Source organism: Bos javanicus, chromosome 2, assembly GCF_032452875.1.
Source record: "Bos javanicus breed banteng chromosome 2, ARS-OSU_banteng_1.0, whole genome shotgun sequence".
NCBI lineage: Eukaryota > Metazoa > Chordata > Mammalia > Artiodactyla > Bovidae > Bos > Bos javanicus.
Genome location: NC_083869.1, coordinates 28,381,808 through 28,403,679, shown reverse-complemented (window position 1 = coordinate 28,403,679; position 21,872 = coordinate 28,381,808). Strand labels below are relative to the sequence as shown.

At 41.2% G+C, this 21,872-nt stretch overlaps 1 protein-coding gene across 7 annotated transcripts in view; it reads left to right on the top strand.

Moving 5' to 3' along the window:
- The window catches only part of B3GALT1 (beta-1,3-galactosyltransferase 1), a 625,710-nt gene extending 604,882 nt beyond the window's left edge, over positions 1-20,828 (top strand). For all 7 annotated transcript variants that reach the window (XM_061436178.1, XM_061436215.1, XM_061436198.1 and 4 more), the window contains one exon: positions 15,910-20,828. In XM_061436178.1, the coding sequence (XP_061292162.1) occupies positions 16,139-17,119 (981 nt within the window). In that variant the 5' untranslated portion in view covers positions 15,910-16,138 and the 3' untranslated portion in view covers positions 17,120-20,828. The remainder of the gene's footprint in view (positions 1-15,909) is intronic.
- Positions 20,829-21,872: the final 1,044 nt, after the last annotated feature.

Sequence of the window (21,872 nt, the reverse complement as noted above, 5' to 3'; positions counted from 1 at the left end):
ACACATCTACATTATAAAATTAAGGATCTCAGGGCCAGAAAAACCCTTAAAGCCATGTTAAGATTTGTAGCACTTCTGAATCAGTTTTCCCTATTTCTCACATTAGTCCATGGATAATTTTTATATTACAGAAAATATGAAAACAAACTTTTAAAATCTGACTACCATGTAAAAAGTAAAATGCAGAATACACTGTATGGACCCCCACATGACAGTTTAATAGACTTGTGTTTAAATCCAGGTTTAATCACTAGCTATAAGATGCTGGTAGAGCAAGCTTAATCTCTTTGGGTCTTTTTCCTCTTGTATAAGATAGGAACAAGAATACCCATTTCTTTTTTTAAAAAAATATTCATTGATTTATGTGTGCCAGATCTTACTTGTGGCACATGGATCCTTAGTTGCAGCATGTGAAGTCTTTGTTGTAGCAAGTGAAATCTAGCTTCCTGACCTACGATTGAACCCAGACTCCCTGCATGGGAAGCATGGAGTCTTCGCTACTGAAAATTGTTAGGAAGGTTTTATGTAAACTGTAGAGAACATGATGTGAGTAGAGGTGGGGAAGCAATGGTGTGTCTTCTAAATACGTCAACTAGATGAACAAATAGTTATTTGTAAAGCACTTAGTATAGTCCTAGAAACTACTAAGCAATGACTACTGTTTAAAATGTTATTTCAAAATAATTACTTAAAGTGATAATTTTGATTTAACAAATCTTAATAATGATGTGCTCTGAGAATCTACCCACTCATGAAAATGGTATTAGTTTTGACTGAAGAAACATAATGTTCAATGGCAAGTGAAATTTTTTTCCAAGACTATTTTCTCTCACAAATGACTGTTTCCAATTATACGTAAAGACCTTTCCTAAATCCTACTTTTGTAAAACTTTCAAACTGTCTGATGGGTTTTCAAATTATATAATAAAGGAAAAGGAAAGCAAATAGCTTGAAATCTCTTAGAAAAGTCACCGGTGCCATCTGTCTATGACTTACTGGAAAAATGACTATTAAAATGCAGTCCTTAAACAAAAAATAGCCTCAGAATTTCATGAAAAGTCATCTTTAATGGGCCAAGTAAAAACACGCTTTGAATAGGACTTTACAACATTTTAACAGTTTCAGAAACAGCCTGACATCTCAAATATAATGAAAAGTAAAACCTCTCATATATGTAGGTGGGCAGGAAGCACAGAATCATTTTTTACTTCTTGTTGTCATTAGCAAAACCTATCCTAGCCTGTTGAGTTTGTCTGTGGTACAGACTTCCCTGTTTAAGAACTTGGACTCGGACACTTACATTCTGAAATAAATTGTCTTCAGTGGGGGTAGGGGGAAGCAAAAGGCAGATGGAAAGCACATGTCTCCCTGCTTTGCTACAAATAAAACAGTTCTGAAAATGGGAAGACAGATAAAGTTGGTTCACCTTTCTGGTGAGAGCACTCCTGGAAGGTTGACAGCAGAAGCCTTTTCTCAAACGAATGAGCTCCCCATGCTGAGGAGACTAAAGGGAGGCCCAGGGACTGGTTTGCAGAGTGTAAAGAGCAGACAGAGGAGAGGTGCAGAGGAGAAAACACAGAGGACCACCAGAAAGCTGAGCAGCGAGAAGGAAGGAATGAATAAGAAGGAAGCCGAGACAAAAGCTGAAAGTAGAGAGGGACCAAGAATGTCAAAGGCAGCTGAGAGCGGGGAGGGCGGCACCGGGCATGCTGATAAATTGCAAGACTTGAACAGATGAGGAAATCGAGGAAAACAGGCAAGAGCACTCATTTAGGGGCTCTGGATATGACATGAAGGAGAAAAATGTACTGCTAATTTAATGTGATGTCGGAGAAGGTTTTGCTCTCACTCTTGTCATTTTTTTAAGCAAAGGCAGATAAGCACTTCTGAAAACAAAAGAGGAGCCAGTGGGAATGGAGAGGCTGAAAACACCAAATCTGGAAGAGTCCTTCACCAAATGGGCTGAGAAAACATGGACTAGTGGCAGGATTTCCAATCACTGAGGATTAATACAAATTTTTTTAAACACTATTTTTTTTTTTTTAATTTGGCTGCCCATGACATACAGGACCTTCTGTGTTACAACATGTGGGATCTAGTTCCCCACCCAGGGATCAAACCCAGTTCCCTAGCATTAGGAGCTCAAAGTCTTAGCTACTGGACCACCATGGAAGTTCCAGGATAATGCAGTTTTTAAATTAAGAGAGAGTTGTCCAGGGGATGGGGGTAGGTTTCCAAAGAGATTTCATGGCAGAGCTACAGTTAGAATCTTTTCATGTCAACTGTCAATCCTGTGTTTTGTCCAAGAGACAAACTGTCTCAGTCTCTTTGATAATCAGACCTTACCCCACAATATTTAAAGGCACAGGAGTCAGAAGAAAGATGACAGGCAACAGTGGGAGATTTATGCAGTAGGGAGAGAGAAAAGAGAAATGATACTCAAGTGAGAACTGAACCAAAAGCCCATGGGGAAGATAAATATTCTAAACCCTGCCTATGGAATCCAAACTAGAGGAGCAAACAGATTGTAGAGCTATGTAGGTAAGGCGGATTGTGGTGAAGAGTTCAACAGGGCAGTAGAATGAATATCAGCAGGCTGGGTGTCTAACCGTTGGGGAAATAAGAATCTTCAGCGAAAAGGAACTTGTAAACAGAAGAAAATGTGTAGAAATGGAAATCTCAGGCATAAAAGAGTGTCTGGTGAGGATGAAGCTGAGCAAGGGTTTGGTGAACGAACTGTGAGAAGCAAGGCTGAGGATTGGCAGAGGCAAGGACTGTGAAGGACCAAGGCAGTTGACTGAGAAGGAGAATGAAAGAAACATCAGCACTTCCATCTGATTGGCCAGTGGGTACTAAATTAAGAATATTATAGGGCTTCCCTGGTAGTCCAGTAGTTGGGAGTCTGCCTGCCAATGCAGGGGACACAGTTTTGATCCTGTCCCAGGAAGATCCCACAGGCTGCAGAGCGACGAGGCCTGCGCACCTCAACCTGAGCCCACACACTCTAGAGCCCATTCTCCGCAAGGGAAACCACGGTAATGAGAAGCAACTAGAGAATAACTCCCACTTGCCGGGACTAGAGAAAGCAAGCTCGCAGCATCGAAGACCCAATGCAGACAAAACTAAATTAAACAATAAGAATATTGTACACAAAACAGGATTTCAGAAACAGAAGTGAAAGTCAATCATGTCCAACACTCTGCGACCCTATGGACTACACAGTCCATGGAATTCTCCAGGCCAGAATACTGGAGTGGGTAGCTATTCCCTTCTCCAGGGAATCTTCCCAACCCAGGGACTGAAGCACATAGTTAAAAAGCTACTCTGCCAAAAAAAAGCATCATTGTCACCCAGAGGTTCCTTTGGGTGACGATGGAACAATTCATAAAGCTGATTTTGATGATGAAAACTGGTTGTCTCTTAGTTGTGTCACAGTGATGACTTACTGTGTAATAGTACATTTCCAGTGTTGTTTTTCAGTTGCTAAGTTGTGTCCAACTCTTTGCAACCTCATGTACTGTAGCACGCTAGTCTCCTCTGTCCTCCACTATCTCCTGGAGTTTGCTCAAATTAATGTCCATTGAGTTGGTGATGCTATCTAACCATTTCATCCTCTGCTACCCCTTTCTCCTTTTACCTTCCATCTCTCCTGGCATCAAGGTCTTTTCCAATGAGTTGGCTATTCACATCAGATGGTCAAAATATTGGAGCTTCAGATTCAGCATCAGCCCTTCCACTGAATATTCAGGGTTGATTTCCTTTAGGATTGACTGGTTTGATCTCCCTGCAGTCCAAGGGACTCTCAAGAGTCTTCTCCAATACCACAGTTCAAAAGCATCAGTTAATTCTTCAGCACTTAGCCTTCTTTATGATCCAGTTCTCACATGACTACTGGAAAAACCATAGCTTTGACCGTACAAACCTTTGTCAGCAAAGTGATGTCTCTGCTTCTTAATATGCTGTCAAGATTTGTCATAGCTTTCCTTCCAAGGAGCAAGCATCTGTTAATTTCATGGCTGCAGTCATCATTTGCAGTGATTTTGGAGCCAAAGAAAATAAAATCTGTCACTGCTTCCACTTTTCCTCCTTGTATTTGCCATGAAGTAATGGGACCGCAAGCCATGATCTTAGTTTTTTCAGTGTTGAGTTTTAAACCAGCTTTGTCACTCTCCTTTTTCACCTTTATCAAAAGGCTCTTTAGTTCCTCTTCACTTTCTGCTATTAGAATGATAGCATCTACATATCTGAAAGTGAAAGAAAGTGTTTGTAGCTCAGTTGTGTCTGACTCTGCAACCCCATGGACTGTAGCCTGCCAGGCTCCTCTGTCCATGGAATTCTCCAGGCAAGAATACTGGAGTGGGCTGCCATTCCCTTCTCCAGGGGATCTTCTCGACCTGACCCTGGGATTGAACCTGGGTCTCCTGCATTGCAGCTGCCTGCAATGCAGGCAATGCAGCTGCAGATTCTTTACCATCTGAGACACCAGGGAAGCCCGTATCTGAGGTTGTTGATATTTTCAGTTTGTGGCCGGCTCATCTAGCCTGGCATTCTGCATGATGTACTCTACATAGAAGTTAAATAAGCAGGGTGACAGTATACAGCCTTGACGTACTCCTTTCCCAATTTGGAGCCGTCCATTGCTCCATATCTGGTTCTAACTGTTGTTTCTTGACCTCCATAGAGGTTTCTCAGGAGACAGGCAAGATGGTCTAGTACACTCATCTCTTTAAGAACTGTCCAAAGTTTATTGTGATCCACACAGAGGCTTTCACGTAATCAATGAAGCAGAGCTCGGTATTTTTCTACCTTACTTTCTCCATGATCCAACGGATATTGGCAATTTGATCTCCGTTTTCTCTGCCTCTTCGAAACCCAGCTTGTACATCTGGAAGTTCTCAGTTCACCTACTGCTGAAGCCCAATTTGAAGGATTTTGAGATTACCTTGCTAGCATGTGAAATGAGTACAGTCGTGCAGTAGTTGAAGCATTCTTTGGCATTGAACTTCTTTGGAATTGGAATGAAAACTGACCTTTTCCAGTTCTGTGGCCACTGCTGAGTTTTCCAAATTTGCTGACACTGACTGCAGCACTTTCACAGTATCATCTTTAAGAATTTTAATAGCTCAGCTGGAATTCTATCACCTCCACTAGCTTTGTTCATTGTAATGCTTCCTAAGGCCCATTTGACTGCACACTCTAGGACGTCTGGCTGTAGGTGAGTAGCCACACCATCGTGATTATCGGGATCATGAAGATCTTTTTTGTATAGTTCTTCTGTGTATTCTTGCCACCTCTTCTTGATCTCTTCTGCTTCGGTTAGGTCCATACCATTTCTGTCCTTTATTGTGCCCATCCTTGCCTGAATTATTCCCTTGATATCTGCAGTTTTCTTGAGGAGATCTCGAGTCTTTCCATTCTGTTGTTTTTCTCTATTTGTTTGCATTGTTCTTTTCTCCTTGCTATTCTCTGTATCTCCGCAGTTAGCTGGGTATATCTTTCCCTTTCTCCCCTGCCTTTCACTTCTCTGCTTTTCTCAGCTATTAGTAAAGCCTTCCCAGACAACCACTTTGCTGTCTTATTTTTCTTTTTCTTGGGGATGATTTTGGTCACCGCCTCCTGTACAATGTTACAAACCTCTGTCCATAGTTCTTCAGGCACTCTCTACCGTTTCTAATCCCTTGAATCTATTCATCACCTCCACTGTATAATCATAAGGGATTTGATCTAGGTCATACCTGAATGGCCTAGTGGTTTTTCCTATTTAAGACTGAGTTTTGCAATAAGGAGCTCATGATCTGAGCCACAGTCAGCTCTGGGTCTTGTTTTGACTGACTGTATAGACCTTCTTCATCTTTCCATTAAGTTCTAGTAAAAACCTTGACAACCCAATAAAGAAAAAAGTCATGAATTTTGTATTGACTTTGTCTTAAGCATCTGGAAAAGAATCACGACATAGTCATTTCAGCCTATCTTCATGTACATAGAATATTAATTATGGCTATGTAAATGCTACTCAAAGGGCTAATAAAATCTGGTAGATTTTTCATATTCTCAAGTCCTATTTGATAACATTTAATTCTATCTCACATTAGTGCCAATAGTAATACCGATAATGACATTCCCTCCAACTTGCAAACTTCCTCTCCCTCTCTTTTTTTTCCAAAAGTGCAAGACCTTTTTAATATAGGTATTATAAAATGACATTGAAACTTCTTATGAAAAGAATCATCTGGAAACACCAAGCTTTTGAGGGCAACAGCCAAGTAAGAAAATCGGTTTTGCACCACATACTCAAGATGCACTGACGGATCATTGCTCAGGAAACCTTTTGTAAACAGTCCTCTCAGGATTCGTCTTTATCATGTTTATATTAACAGTGATGATACTTGTAATTCATGTAGCAGTCTTCAGCTTACAAATTACTTTCAAATAATTTTTGAAATTTGATCCTTAACACTGACCCTGAAAAGAATATCCAGATATTATCATTCTCACTGAACAGATGAGGAAACAAGGCAGAGAGATGCACTGAGTTCAGAAGCAATGACTAAAACCTGGGAGTCGAATCCAGCACCTCTAGCGCCGTAAGACTGACTGCCTGGAGAATAATCTCCATTGACGGCGTCTACATGAGATTATGTGGGGCTATTATGTATTCCAGTGAAGTGATATGGCATAAAGGGGCATTCAGTTTAGAAAAGGGGGGAAAGGAAAATAAAAATTGCAAATTCTCATCCACATATTATCAGTGGCTATGGTACTTATATCTTTCTTTGAAATATGACCTAAAATAATATCGTCTCTCTGTCATGAGCTATCTAAGAAATATTGCTCTTTAGACTTTGTAAATTTTAGATGGCAATACACTAACATCTTTCTAGCTTCTAAAAATACCCATTTTTGTCAGCTTCCCCCCAAAATAATGGGCCAAGTGAAAACTCTTTTTGGTATCACATAGCTCATCATTTTTAAATTCTCCCAGCTGCTGTTTATATTAGCAGGATGTCTTTCCTCGTGTGCTCTTCCAAATCTGTAATAAAACATCCCAGCGTTTCCTCTCCCAGTAGAGACGCCCTATCTGAGGCCCAACCGCATTACCGGCCTCCCAGGCTCCTGTGATTAAATAAGTGATCGCTCTGCCCATCTTTAAAAATGTGTCTCATATGAGGCAGTCGAGACAGAGTATCCATCACTGCAAAGGAAAGCCAAGCATTTATTTAAAATAATGAGATATCCTCATTTTCATTTTTCCCTGAGAGGATTGTAGCAATGTTTAAAATTTTCCTGAATTCTAGAACTAGGGCAACACATTGATTTGAAGAAAGCTATACTCTTCCCTTCTAATTTGAAGTGTACTTTCTCTGCAGTGAAATAGAGTGTAGCTTTCAGAATAGCAAGAGCCCTAAGCCCACACAAAGGCACCCTCATCCCAAGTACTCCTCTTTCAAGCTGGCCCCATTCTTCTCAGTGCAGGGATTTATAAAGGCCCTTTGCAATAAATTTCAAGGTATATTGAACTGAAGAAAGAAAGGTTCAAATAATTTCTTCCAGATTTGAGAGAGAAATGATTTTCAACTGCCAAGTCATGATGAATATTACCTTTTGCTTTCTGCCACATCCTCGTTGCAAATGATCTGTTGGCTAAGTTCAATTATGGGGTCTCCTTGAAAGGCTTCATAATTAATTTTTTTTTTAAGGAACAAATTAGCTCTTTGTCTTCCTGAGGCAGAAGAGTCAGAACAGTTACAGTTACTACGAGTGTTCAGGGATTTCAGCTTGTATGGCTATGCTGCCTCCCACGGCCAAGGAGGCTTACTTGAGAGAAAAGGCCAGGAGAGAAAGCCAGCCCTCTGTGATTTGGAAAGATAATAAGTTAGCAAGCTGTATAACATAATGGTTTATGAAATTCTGCCTTCAAGGACCATTATCTGGTGTTAATAGTGCTTTATTTCTTCCTCTCCTGTGCTTATTTAGAGCATAATTATAAGAACGAGAGGAAGGGAGGGAGCATGGCATCAAGATAACCATTCGCTAAATTAATGCAGCTGAGTCGACTCTCTGGCTTTTGGGGCTCGTTTATCAATTAGTTCTGTTGCGGTCTGAATTCTTGAATTTCCCCACAGAGCGAAGATTCTTTGATTTCACTGATTCACTGGCTGTGAGCAAAGTTATCTGAGATCAAAACACTTTTCAGAACGAATCTCTTACCTACTCACTACCGTGATGCATTGTACAGCCAGCTTCGCATTCATTTCAAGAGCATTTTATAAGCACTAGTATTTAGCCTTCTCTCTCTCTCTCTGAATTTGTCTTGTTTTCATTCCTCTATTTTAACTAATTACAAGTGGGCTTTTTTTCTTTTCAACCGGTTTATCTTTCTGCACCATGAATTTAAAGTTACTATGTAGATTTTAACATTAAGACCATTTTTGTACTCCTCCATGGCCTCTAAATATTCAAAATTTGTTCTGAAGAATACAAATGCTGTTAATTTGAGGTGACACTGGAGAATTGTCCTTATTTTCTAGAAGCCAGATCAGTATTTCAAGAACTGTTGGCCCCCAAGCTTTTGGAAAATTCGCCACAGCCCTGACTTAGCTTTCTCAACTAATTAGTTTTTAAGGAAGGTTCCAGGGAAAGAGAAGTGGCAGGAACAAAAGGCTGCTTAAGTAAGATAAACAAATTGTGTCATATTCTTCACGTGCTCTTAACGTATACTCTGAGCTAGCTTTGTTTCTAATGTAAAAGCAAACCAAAGTTTGTGTCCCATTACACACGCATGTTCCATCGTCCTTTGAATGCTGTAACAGTTACAAATCGTTCATCCTTTTAAAGTTAATTTACCAAACCCCAAGAATTTCTATGCTTAAATCAAGAAAATAAAATGTGTGGAGTAGTGAATTCTTGTGGAGCAAAATATTTCATTTTCTTGCTACCCAGGAAAGTAGTTATGAATGGGATTATGTCTCTCCAAATAGACACACTGAAGTCCTAGCCCAGGGCCTCAGAAGGTGACCTTGTTTGGAAACAGGGTTTTTAAATGAAGTCATGAGGGTGAACCCTAATTTAATACGACTAGTGTCCTTATAAAGGGGCTTCCCTGATGGCTCAGTGGGTAAAGAATCCGCCAGCAATGCAGGAGACACAGGTTCAATCCCTGGGTCAGGAAGATCCACTGCCTGAGGAAATGGCAACCCACTCCAGTGTCCTTGCCTGGAGAATCTCATGGATAGAGGAGCCTAGTGGGCTACAGTCCAAAGGGTTGCCAAGACACGACTGAGTATGAGCACAGACAATCCTTATAAAAAGGAGAAATTTGGACACAGAGACACAAACAAGCAGAACGCCAAGGAAAGATGAAGGCAAAGATCTGGGTGATGCATTTACAACCCTGGGGCACCGAAGATGGCCAACAATATGCCCAAAGCTAGGAGAGAGCCATGGGACAGATTTTCCCTCAGAGCCCTTGGAAGAAGTGAACCCAGCCAACATCTGTTCAGACTTCCAGCCTTTAGGACTGTGAAGCAATAAACGTACCTCATTTAAGTTCCTACTCTGTGTTTATTTGTCACAGAATCCCTAGCCAATGAATACAGTAGCTAACCTACATCTCTAGGCATGTAGGACATTTGCAAGAGTGTGTGGAAAGGCCATAGCTGAGGAACATGAAGCCAAAAAAACAAGAGAAGGGCAGAGATCAAAAACCAAAAAGATGTTCCTAAGAAAGCATTTATCCCAAAGAGCCAAGCAAAGAAACAAAAACTTAGTAAAAGACTCAAGAACTAAATCAGAAATACTTGAGACCTTCTATTCTCAACTCCACTGTCCCCCTCTTAGAGACTGACCAGTTTAACCAAAGTAGCCCTGTCCCCTTGCAGCGCTGTTCAGTCTCCATCCCCCGCCGCATCACTTTATTTGTATCACAGCATGTATCTCTATCTGAACGTATTTTTTCGTGTTTAATATCTGCCTACCTCTCCTAGAAAGTAAGCTCTCCATCCATCTTACCATCTTAGAAAACAGAGCCTGGCGTCAGCAGGTGTTCAGTGCATCTCTGCTGAGCCAGTGAAGGAGCTGTTATATTCCTTAAGACAGAGGACATGAAAGCAGGCCATTTGCTGGGACCCCTTACCTGTGGCAACGGCACCCCACTCCAGTACTGTTGCCTGGAAAATCCCATGGATGGAGGAGCCTGGTAGGCTGCAGTCCATGGGGTCGCACAGAGTCGGACACGACTGAAGTGACTTAGCAGCTTACCCGTGGGTGCAGGGCAGCTAAAATAATTGTGAAACCAGCTCAGTGCTAACTGAGGTTTAGGAAGTCAGAGTTGACTTGTGCCTGCTTGAACTATGATGGAGGACGTGAACGTGGCACCCAAACCATGCATACATCACCCAAGGGACACTACCCACTTGTTATTAGGACTGACCTCTAGCTATACAACAGAACTTTTCACAAATTCAGAGACTTAAAAACAATAAGTTATTCAAAATAACAGACTATCCAAGATGCAATTTCTAGGAGAAACATGTGCCTCTCAAATTGAAAATTCTGCCCCATTAACTTCCTGAAACGTGAAGGTGGATGGTTACAGAAGTTCTGTGAATGAAGGTAACCTGTGATACAGAAAGGCCCCGGGGTGGGGGTGGGTGGGAATCTTTTAAATATTGTACTTAAATGTTTCTACATGGAGGGATTTGCATTTAATGGATGACAGGTTAATGTGTAGTCAGTCCTTATAGTCTGTGTTAGTCACTCAGTTCAGTTCAGTTCAGTTTAGTAGCTCAGTCGTGTCCAACTCTCTGTGACCCCAGGGACTGTAGCACACCAGGCTCCTCTATCCATGGGATTTTCCAGGCAAGAGTACTGGAGTAGGTAGCCATTCTCTTCTCCAGAGGATCCTCCCGACTCAGGGATTGAATCCAGGTCTCCTGCATTGCAGGCAGATTCTGTACCATCGGAGCCACGAAGGAAGGATGCTTAAAAGGAGTAACAAATATTATCTGTGCCACTTGCTATTTTACTTATACCATTAAGGTGTCTGTTAAACAGGGATTTGCTTTGTTTTGTTTTGTTTCAATTTTGTAAAACTGAAGGAGCTCTCTGGAGGATTCTGCTGTCTGGAGGATTCCACTCACTCCTTCCCCAGAACTATTAAGCTGATGAATTTTCTTAACTTTTCAGTGGACTTTCAGCCTTGAGTTTTCCAGGAAGAAAATAGAGTTCTCTAGCAGGAAAATCTTTACAGGCAATCCTACGTATTTAGAAGAATCGATCAATACATGTGCTTGGATCCCAAATCCTGAACCCATGGACTGACAGAAGCCCCTCGCCCCATTGGAACGTGCTGTTTGTATCCCAATATCATCTGCTTGCCTAGCATTCTCTCCCCAGCAATTCAATACCTATAATGGATTTGGAAGCAAAGCAGATGCTATTTTTGCCCTTATTTTACACCCAAGGCCACTGAGACACAGAAAACTACAGAGCAAGTTACTCAAGGAGTAAAACAAGAGCATCTGGCCTGTTACCAACAACTTCATCCAACATACAGGAAATTACCCTTTAGACTTCAATGCACCAGGCTACTCTCTCCTCTCTTTACTTATATTACTCTTTCTGGTCCAGAGGCATATCTCTGTGCTTGCTTGACCACCTGGGAAATCTGTTTGGTTATGAGCAAAAAGGACATTTTTGAGCACCCCTTGCTGTGGGTCCACAGTATCCTTGGCTACTCCTTAGATTCTGGCTGATTTCTTTTCCCATTTCAAAGCCTCTCTTTTATGGGGGACCGAGATGTAGCACTGTGCCTACTTCTGTTCTTGTCTGAAAAAAACAAAAAGTCAATAGAAAGAGTGATTCTTTCAGTGTGTGTGTTTTTGCAGGACTTCAGAGAAAAGAAACTACAGTATTTCTGAACCTCTTCAACATCTACAGCTGGTACCCCTACCCCCAGCATCTTCACCTTCAATCTGCTCTTTGCAAATCAGAATTTTTTTGTTGATTGGGGAGCCCCACAGAACTGATGTTGTGTGATGTGTAGCAAACCAAAATGAATTAAGAAAAAAAAATTCAAGCGATGGACACACATCTAAGAAAATAAACCTGTGTCTCTGGGAGGACAGCAGCCCAAGATGCTCCCTTCCACCCTGGGCTTTCCTGTGCCAAGGATTTTGCCTGTTGTCCTAACAGGCCTCAGGAAGCTTGGGGAGACTACTTGCCTGGTTACTCACCTGATGTGTGGTCTTGAACAAGCTACTTAGTATCTCTGAGTTGCCATCCCCTCATCTATAAAATGGAGAAAATCCCTCTCTTGGAACACTGTGAGCAAGAAAGTTCTATGAAATCCATGACATCAAATGCAGCACGCAGCACAGTGCCTGGTGTACTGTGCGCTGTGCTTAGTCACTCAGTCGTGTCCAGCCCTTTGCAACCCTATGGATTGTAGCCCACCAGGCTCCTCTGACCATTGGATTCTCCAGGCAAGAATACTGGAGTGGGTTGTCATGCCCTCCTCCAGCGGATCTTCCCAACCCAGAGATTGAACCCAGGTCTCACGCATGGCAGGTGGATTCTTTACCATCTGAGCCACTGGGGAAGCCCAAGAATACTGAAGTGGATAGCCTAACTCCTCTCCAGGGGATCTACCTGACCGAGGAATCACACTGGGGTCTCCTACATTGCAGGCAGATCCTTTACCAGCTGAGCTACCAGGGAAGACCAAAGTAAGTGCAATTGTTAGTCGCTGAGTCGAGTCTGGCTCTTTGCAACCCCCTGGCTCCTCCGTCTAATGAATTCTTCAAGCAAGAATACCGGAGTGGGTAGCTGTTCCCTTCTCCAGTGGATGTTCCTGACCCAGGAAATCAAACCCAGGTCTCCCACATTGCGGGCAGATTCTTCACCATCTTGAGAAGCCACCAGAGAGGCCCCTGGTGTGCTATATACATTTTTAAATGAGACCTACAATAAGTGGTAAGAAGCATCATGTTCGTTAGCTGAATAGGGAAGAATGCTCATTCTTCTATGAAAATGTATGTAAATACATGTACTCACTTCATGTTCTCGCCTATTCCTCTCCTGTTTCTCCCTCTGTTAGCTCTTTTTAAACTGCTCAGGTACCTATATTTATGGAGTCTCTTCTGCTAGAAAATCTTAGCAGAAAGTTACCAGATAAAATGAATTTTCACTAATTCTTCTGGGGCATAGAACTATGGGAGATAGATATCCTTTATGTGGAGGAATGAATTGCTCTTGAAAATCAGTGCACAGGATTTGGGGAAGGTAAAAATCCTCCCTTACACCCTTTAGACTGCAAAGATGGGTAACCAGCTCCTCAGCTCAAACAGTTTCTGAGTGCCACTCACCATCTGCCCCCTGCCTGTCTCTGTAAGTACCACCTCCATCACCGTCTCCTCTTCCTTTACAGTCCTGGCGTGTGACAGGCTCTCTCACTTTTTGACTTGGCATATGCTGTTCCCTCTGCCTAAAATGCCCAACCCTCATCCAGATAATTCCTAGATGTCCTTGAAGATTCAGACTGGATAGCTTTTCTGAGCTTTCCTTGCCATTGTCCCCAAGGCAACCTCTTTGTTAAACTCTGGGAGGAGATGGAGGAGTGGGATTGATTTTGCAGTGTAAGGAGAATGGTGCCCTTTGGAGCAGAACTCTGCACATTCTGCAGGACCATCCCTAGGTCTCCCAGGCCCTGTCCGTCAGCCCAGCTGTCCTGTGTATTCCATTAGCCTTATGATGAAAATGTTTATCCCACTGTTCTAATCATTTACTTGAAGTCTTTCCTCCTGGATTATGAGTTCCTTGAGGAGGCATTTGGGTTCTATTTCTGTTTCTCCAGCATGTCACACGCCCCATTCTTAACCCACCCCTCCATTGATAGCTTGATTAGTGACTCCAGAAGAGAACTGGATAGAAGCCTCTTCCAGTTGATGCTTTTGGGTAGTCCCTTAACAGCTCAATGATAGGTGGCTCACAGTTTAATAGAAAAGTATGAAAGGTGACAAGGGCTTATATCATCATATATGATGATAAAGGCAAGCTCCTAAGAATCAGATCCTAGGCTAGGACAGTGGTGGAGAAAGTTTGGTTTCTAGTCCCATCTTGAGACTCACTCACATCCCTGTGGCATTCAAATGGAGGCGATGTCTGTATATCCCAAGGTGAGAAGTCCTTTACTAAATTCTCTATTGCTGATTTCTCTCACTTCCTTTGACTTACTGCTTAAAGTTTCAAAGCTTGTTGTACTTCTCACCTTTTTTTTTTTTTTTTAAATCACCTTCAGTGCAACTTAGAGCAGAAATTCCCTCCAGAAGGCCAGGGATACTGGAGCCTGTGTTTACAGAGTGTTTAATATGGGTTGGATGGAGGCCTGACTGTGCCTGGAGTCATGCTGCTTGAAGCCATTCTGATGTTCATTTAGTTAGAACCATAACTACACTGAGTTATTGCTGGCCTCATACTATCATATACTCACAGCAGTGCTTGGCATAGACAAGAAGGTGTGTGTTGCCTCCACTGTTGCCCATCAGGTCTTTTCATTTCATTATCACTATTGTGCTTGGAAAAATGATTTTCAGTCTATAATCCCAGTTCAGTTCAGTTCAGTTGCTCAGTCATGTCCGACTCTTTGTGACCCCATGAATTGCAGCATGCCAGGGCTCCCTGTCCATCACCAACTCCTGGAGTTCACTCAAACTCACATCCATCAAGTCGGTGATGCCATCCAGTCATCTCATCCTCTGTTGTCCCCTTCTCCTCCTGCCTGAGTTCTTTCAATACAGTCTATACATCCAAGAGCACAGTTTTCTTTGAAGCAGACTTTGGTGAAACTGATTTCCATTATTTGCTGTCTCTGTCTTCCAAGACACATTTTGCTCTAACCAAGAAGGAAGAGATGATTATTTACATGAATGGATGTTGTAACCTGGCATATATTTATAACTGACATGCTAGCAGCTGAAGGTCTAGAAGGGATTAGGCTTCTGAAGGGCAACATTTTAATTTGAACACCAGTTAAAGAGTTCTGCCACATCACTGAATTTCTGGCCCCCAGGCTCCATGGTCTCTCTTACTACACTCCCACTGTGTTTATAGGCAAGTGTAACTAAGTAAAAAGAATTACAAAGGAGACGGTATAATTTCACCAAGGAGACGTAAGGGTGAATTGTTAAAAACCACAAAAAGCGGTACCATTTAGATCAGCTCCAAAATGAATGTTGCTCACTGTCTGGAGGTCACTAGAGCCACGGTCTCCGTGCATGAGGAGTAAGGATATTCTCCATATGAAGTGTCATGGAAAGAATGAGGAAGTAATATTTGTGAGACCCAAAGAAAGGGGAAAGTGAGGAGAAGTTGGGAATGACTTCTAAAAGGCAAAAGGCAAGGGAGATACTATCAGCAGAGATTTTCTACTGGCAATCCATTTTCAAGAATGGAGCTAGAGAAAGCATGGAGATGTTGAGATTAACCTCATCAGAATGATTACTTCATCAGAGTCAAACAAACAATAACTTAGACTTGAGAAAATATGAGACTGTGTGTGAGACTTCCCTGGTTAGAAGAAGACTTTATCATCAAAAGTATTTAACTGCAAAGAAGGCCTCTTGTGAAGAGGGAATCTTTTATGACAATTACGAATATTCTGTTTCCTTCACATTCATCTTTAGTTTATAGTATATTTGCTAATCCCACGGAGGTATGAATATCCATAAACACCTTCCAGCAAGGAAAGAAAGGTAGAATGCTTGTGTCAGGGAGTTTTCAATACTGATGGAAATGCATGCCTATGTTTATTTTAATCAGCATGGGTCATTCTTACAGGCTCATTATGTTTATCTGAGGATGTGAAATGACTAAATAAATCTGAACGACAACTGTACTTTATTGATTTTGCAGAGTTTAGAGGAAGATTGATGAGGCATGGACCCTTGCTTCAGGTTTGGAGGCAAGTAGACTAAATACAGAGATGCCAGACAGCCACTGAGGCCCATGGACAGTCCTGCACTCACGCTGATCTGTCGAACTTTAAAAGTTCCTAGTACTATGCAACCTTTGCCAAACGAAAAGAAACTGATGCCGAGAAGGCATACTCTTCAATACTGGGAATAGACGTGCTCTCAGGACAATGGCTTCGAAGGTCTCCTGTTTGTACGTGTTGACCGTGGTGTGCTGGGCCAGCGCTCTCTGGTACTTGAGCGTAACGCGCCCCACTTCCTCCTACACGGGCTCCAAGCCATTCAGCCATCTGACGGTTGCAAGGAAAAACTTCACCTTTGGCAACATAAGAACTCGACCTATAAACCCCCATTCTTTTGAATTTCTGATAAACGAGCCCACCAAATGTGAGAAAAACATTCCTTTCCTTGTCATCCTCATCAGCACCACCCATAAAGAGTTCGATGCCCGCCAGGCGATCCGAGAGACCTGGGGCGACGAGAACAACTTCAAAGGGATCAAGATAGCCACCCTGTTCCTCCTGGGCAAGAACGCCGATCCCGTTCTCAACCAGATGGTGGAGCAAGAGAGCCAAATCTTTCACGACATCATCGTGGAGGACTTCATTGATTCCTACCATAACCTTACCCTCAAAACCTTGATGGGGATGAGATGGGTGGCCACTTTTTGTGCGAAAGCCAAGTATGTCATGAAAACAGACAGCGACATTTTTGTCAACATGGACAACCTTATTTACAAACTCTTAAAACCCTCCACCAAGCCACGAAGAAGGTATTTTACTGGCTATGTCATCAACGGAGGGCCCATCCGAGATGTCCGCAGTAAGTGGTATATGCCCAGGGATTTGTACCCTGACAGCAACTACCCGCCCTTCTGCTCGGGGACCGGCTATATCTTTTCAGCTGATGTGGCTGAGCTCATTTACAAGACCTCACTCCACACCAGGCTGCTTCACCTGGAGGATGTGTATGTGGGACTGTGTCTTCGAAAGCTGGGCATCCATCCTTTCCAGAACAGTGGCTTCAATCACTGGAAAATGGCCTATAGTTTGTGTAGGTACCGCCGAGTGATCACCGTGCATCAGATCTCTCCAGAAGAAATGCACAGAATCTGGAATGACATGTCAAGCAAGAAACATCTCAGATGTTAGGATTTTTACCAATGTAAATATGTGTTTCTTTTCTTTTTTAAGAGATGAGGCTTAGAGTGTAGGTATTTTACAGGTGTCACCAAGGGAAATGAACTGGTGAAGGGGTTTATAAAAAGTATTTTTCTTCCCAATCCTAGTTCCTTTTTTGAATCGCCAATTTCCACACGTTAAGCTATGCTCATAGAAATAATACATGGGTTTACAAGGCCAGATTTCATTCTCAGGTCCTAAGGTACTGCATTTATCTCAAAAAGCAACTTCCTAACGAAGGCTAGGATTTACATACTGTGCATCTGAGATTAAAAAAAAAAATCTGGTTCTGGGAAACTGGAACTCATTGTAATGTCTTCATATTCTTTCTGCAAAAGTAAATAACACTTTATCAAAAACAATTCAGAAACAGCACAGTCAGGGAGACACACTGGATGTGATGATTCATACTGCATGTGATGTTACATTGAACTTTAACATATATTGCCATGGAATGTGTACAGTATTTCCAATTCCACCAAGAAATGAACTTAGTACTGGTAGGGAGGCTGCAGTTAAGTAAAATGGAAATTTATACTTGAGAATCAAATATTCTCTCTGTTTGGAAGACAACTCTGCTTGCTGATCCAAGGATTAAACCTGGTCAGCAGGTGGAATGTATATAAAATGCTACTTAAAAAATAAACAGGAGATTTGTTTTTGCTCTTTCAGAACAAACATTACCTGGTGCCTCCAAGGAGACTTTGCCAAATGTAATTTCACCTGCTTCCTTCCGTACAATGTCACTAAATACCTTTTACAGTTTCTGGTTCAGACAGGCACATGTGTAGAAATGTCTGTAGGAGGCCAGAAGGATGATAAATGACACGGAGAAAAAATAGAAATTTACATGTGCATTATAATTAGCATGAGCTTAGCACTGGTGTCAAATGCCCCTTCCATACATTTACAAAGCTCATGAAAAACTATTTGAGGAGGGAGCAATGTTACTGAAGGATTTAGGTCTACTGTTGATAGATGCAATCTCTTTAACATCCAATACATTCAAGTATCTCTAACAGCAATGCTGTTCAGGGGTATTCTGGAAGCTCTGTGATTGAGGATTATGGGAAGGAAGGGTGGGGAAGCTTGAGTTCAGGTTCTATGGCTGCCATCATGTGAATCATGTAAGCCTGCAGCTTCAGTTTGCTGTGCTTCCATACACTCATTTATAAAACAGCTGGAAAAAACACCTACCTTACAGGTGCTGTGAGAGCAAATTGCATTTGCTAAATATTTGGGGATCCTTAGTTTTAAAGGTGCTACTTAAAGCAGTGTATCATGCATTATGCTAAATGTTAAAATAACTACATAATTGCCATGATGGTCATCAGTAGTAGTAACATCATTGTAGTATAATATCTGCCAAAATACAGATCAAATATAACAATTAGTGCACCTGATTCTTTTAAGACTGACTTTTCCTTAAATATGTTAGGTGTTTGGGAAGGCTTCGATTTCTCTGTCATTTCTTCTGGTTTCAATGAATAAGTTATTACTTCAGTGAATTGCCTTGATATCCCAGGGTGCTGACAGGAAAGGCAGCTGCCTTTCTTGAGGGAGGAGCCTCTGGCTGCAGGTACATTATAGTCACTGAAGCACACGCTTTGCAAAATGTATCACATCCAGTTAGATCTCAGGAAACATTTGGTCTGGGTTCTCAGTAAGAACTTTGAAGCCTGGCAGAGGTAGTCCACCTCTGGCAGAAGAATAGACACTCAGCAAACCCACACATTGCACATTTCCAGCACTCATTAGAAAACTTCTGTTTGCTTCTGTTCAAAGAAAGCACCACAACTGAAAGAGTATACCTTTTTTTTAAACCTGCCCTTTGCAAGCCCCTCTGGGAGTTCATAGCAAATAAGCAGATGAAATGTACAAATGGAAATCAAGGCTTATTTCTTGAAAACACTGAATCTCTCATCTCCAGCCCAAGAGAACCTAATAGGAGACAGACCTTCCTGTCCCTTAATACATCTTCATCTCAAGTCAGCAGGACCACTGAGTTTGATTAGATAATAACATTAGGTAGCCTGGAGAAAGATGGATCAGCACAAGGCGAGCCACCCTCAAACCCCCAAGTTGCAACTGCTGTGAGTTCCAATCACTGGAAAAGTCTCACAACTCTGAACTTAGTTTGCCTGTCCATCATGTAGTCGAATCAAGGCCCAGTCTTATGCCAACGTCTTGCGTTTACCTTGTGCTCAGTCGAGCCACCTTCAGTGTTAAGGAACTGCACATTATAAACATCACATGTATACATCTGTGGGCCACTTATAAGTGTGTGTGAGTACATTATGAATAGAGCCCTAGTCTTGAAAAGGAGCAAAAATCGAGAATCATGTCTTAAAGAACTATTTCCTAACTTTTTTATGCTAAGTAGTACCCATGTGACAAACATGTAAATATTCATCAAAAACCATATGTATATATTTTTAAAGGCATTTTTTTCTTCTTCCCAGCTGTATGTATTGCTAGAATCTGCTTGCTATGTACATTTCCTTCTGCATGGAACTTGGTGAGGCAAGGTCATTTGTCCAGTTTCAATAGCCTAAAGCATGGTTGCCCTTTGTTTTTTGAATGTTCCAAAAACGTTTAAATCAAGTGATCAGGAAAAAGCTCTAATTTTCTACTTTTGCTAATTTTATGACACTGGCCAAATTAGTATTAGTTAACAAATCAGTGATTTGTTAAGCCATTTTTAAACTTATTATTATTTCTTTGACATAAAATAGTGTTTCAGACAACATTTTACCAGAAGTCAATTCAGACAATTTTAGGAAAACCTTCTCACTGTCCCCCCACTTGTTTTGTTCATTATGCATCAGATAACAAAAGATATCAATACTTCATGTCTATACTCTTAAATTTTCATTAAAAATTTTTTTTGGGGGGGAATCTGTCTTTGGTGGCTAGTTTGTGTGGCTTTGTGTCTTCTTATATTGGAGCAAATGTCAGTTTCAATATATATTATTGTATTTTTAAAAACCAAAATCAAAAAATGAAGATCGTTTTCAATTTGAAATAAATTCAGAAGAACAAAACCCCTTTGTGTGACATGACATGGGGAAAAGAAACTCTTTACAGAGAAGCTAAGGAAGGAGTTTTTCAATCAAATCTCTTCTATTAAAAGACTGAAATATTTCCATAAAACATCTGGGATTCATTTTCTACCTTTCCTAATATGTGGGTTTAGGGGGGAATTGATTATGTAATTTCTTCTGTAAAGGTGAAGATAGTTTTTATAAGCAACAAAGTAACTTGTGAATGAAAGAAGCAATTTACTAGAAACGCTTGTTGATGATAATTGACATTTAGGTATGTCGTTATATATGAATGATTGTATTTATGTATTTATTTGTCAAAATTGTACATACTGTTTCACCAAATGTAATTGTCTGTAAAAGTGCACTCTCCAGTTTTGTAGTACAACTTAGGGTTACATGGGTTGCCAATCAAGCTGCTAATCAGAATACTATTTTTTGTATCAGTGTTATAAAACTGAAAAATAGATGCTGAAAATGTCTTTACATTCAGTTTCTTCACCTTCCTTATGAAATGTAAAGTGTTGATTGAAAGCACGATGCTAATGTATAAGCCCATCTGTCATGAGGAAGATTATGGCTCCATAAAGCTGATTTTTTAAACCATGGGGACAAATAAACAGAAGCAGAACAGACTTTCCACTTGGCTTCTTTTCTGAAAGAATCTCTTTGGCGAGATGTGATTATTGGGATTAGCTGATGTCCTGTTGTCTCGTTAACCTTCCTCACAACCTCAATATCAGTGACAGTTCAAATCACTTGGAGCTTGTGCACAAGAGCCCATAGCAACTTGATAGTCAACTCAGAGATGACTTGGTTTAGTAGGCTATGGACTACTCCAGGATTTAGGAAACTACTATCTTCCTTGCCCTTTGGCAACTTTACATAAGTCTCTGTTAAATGTAATGGTTAAACATGCCAACAAATTCAAATGCAAAGAGCATTATGTTGATAATGTACAGTGAATCAGGACATGTCAAATCCAAGGCTAAAGTGTCATCCTTACATTTCACACACATGTATCCTTTGGAATATTGCATACTCTTAAAAGTTTGATGAGACTGGAAAACTATCAGTCAGGCATTCTTTGCAGCTAACAAGTAGGTGCTGATTGCTGATACCTGACTTTGCAAGCAAGAGACTAATAGCTCAAAAGGTAAAGTCTATCAGGTGAGTTGAAATGTGAGTAGAACATAAAAACATGAAATAAGACTTGTATTCAATGTGACTTTTAAAAAATTTTATAATTGGAGTATAATTGCTTTACAGTGCTGTGTTAGTTTCTGCTGTACAACAAAGTAAATCAGCTATATGTGTACATATATCCCTTTCCTCTTGAACCTCCCCCCCACCCCTCCAGGTCATCACAGAGCACCAAGCTGCTTCCTGTGCTGTACAGGAGCTTCTCATCAGCTATCTGTTTTACACATGGTAACATATATTTATACATATGTCCGTGCTACTCTCTCAATCCATCCCACCCTCCTCTTCCCACTCTGTGTCCCCATGTCCCCACATTTGCATCTCTGTTCTGCCCTGCAAAGAGTGGCACATATATACAGTGAACTATTATTCAGCCATAAAAAGGAATGAAATTGGATCATGTGTGGTGATGTAGACAGACCTAGCATCTGTCACACAGAGTGAAGTCAGAAAAACAAATACCATATGTTAACAAA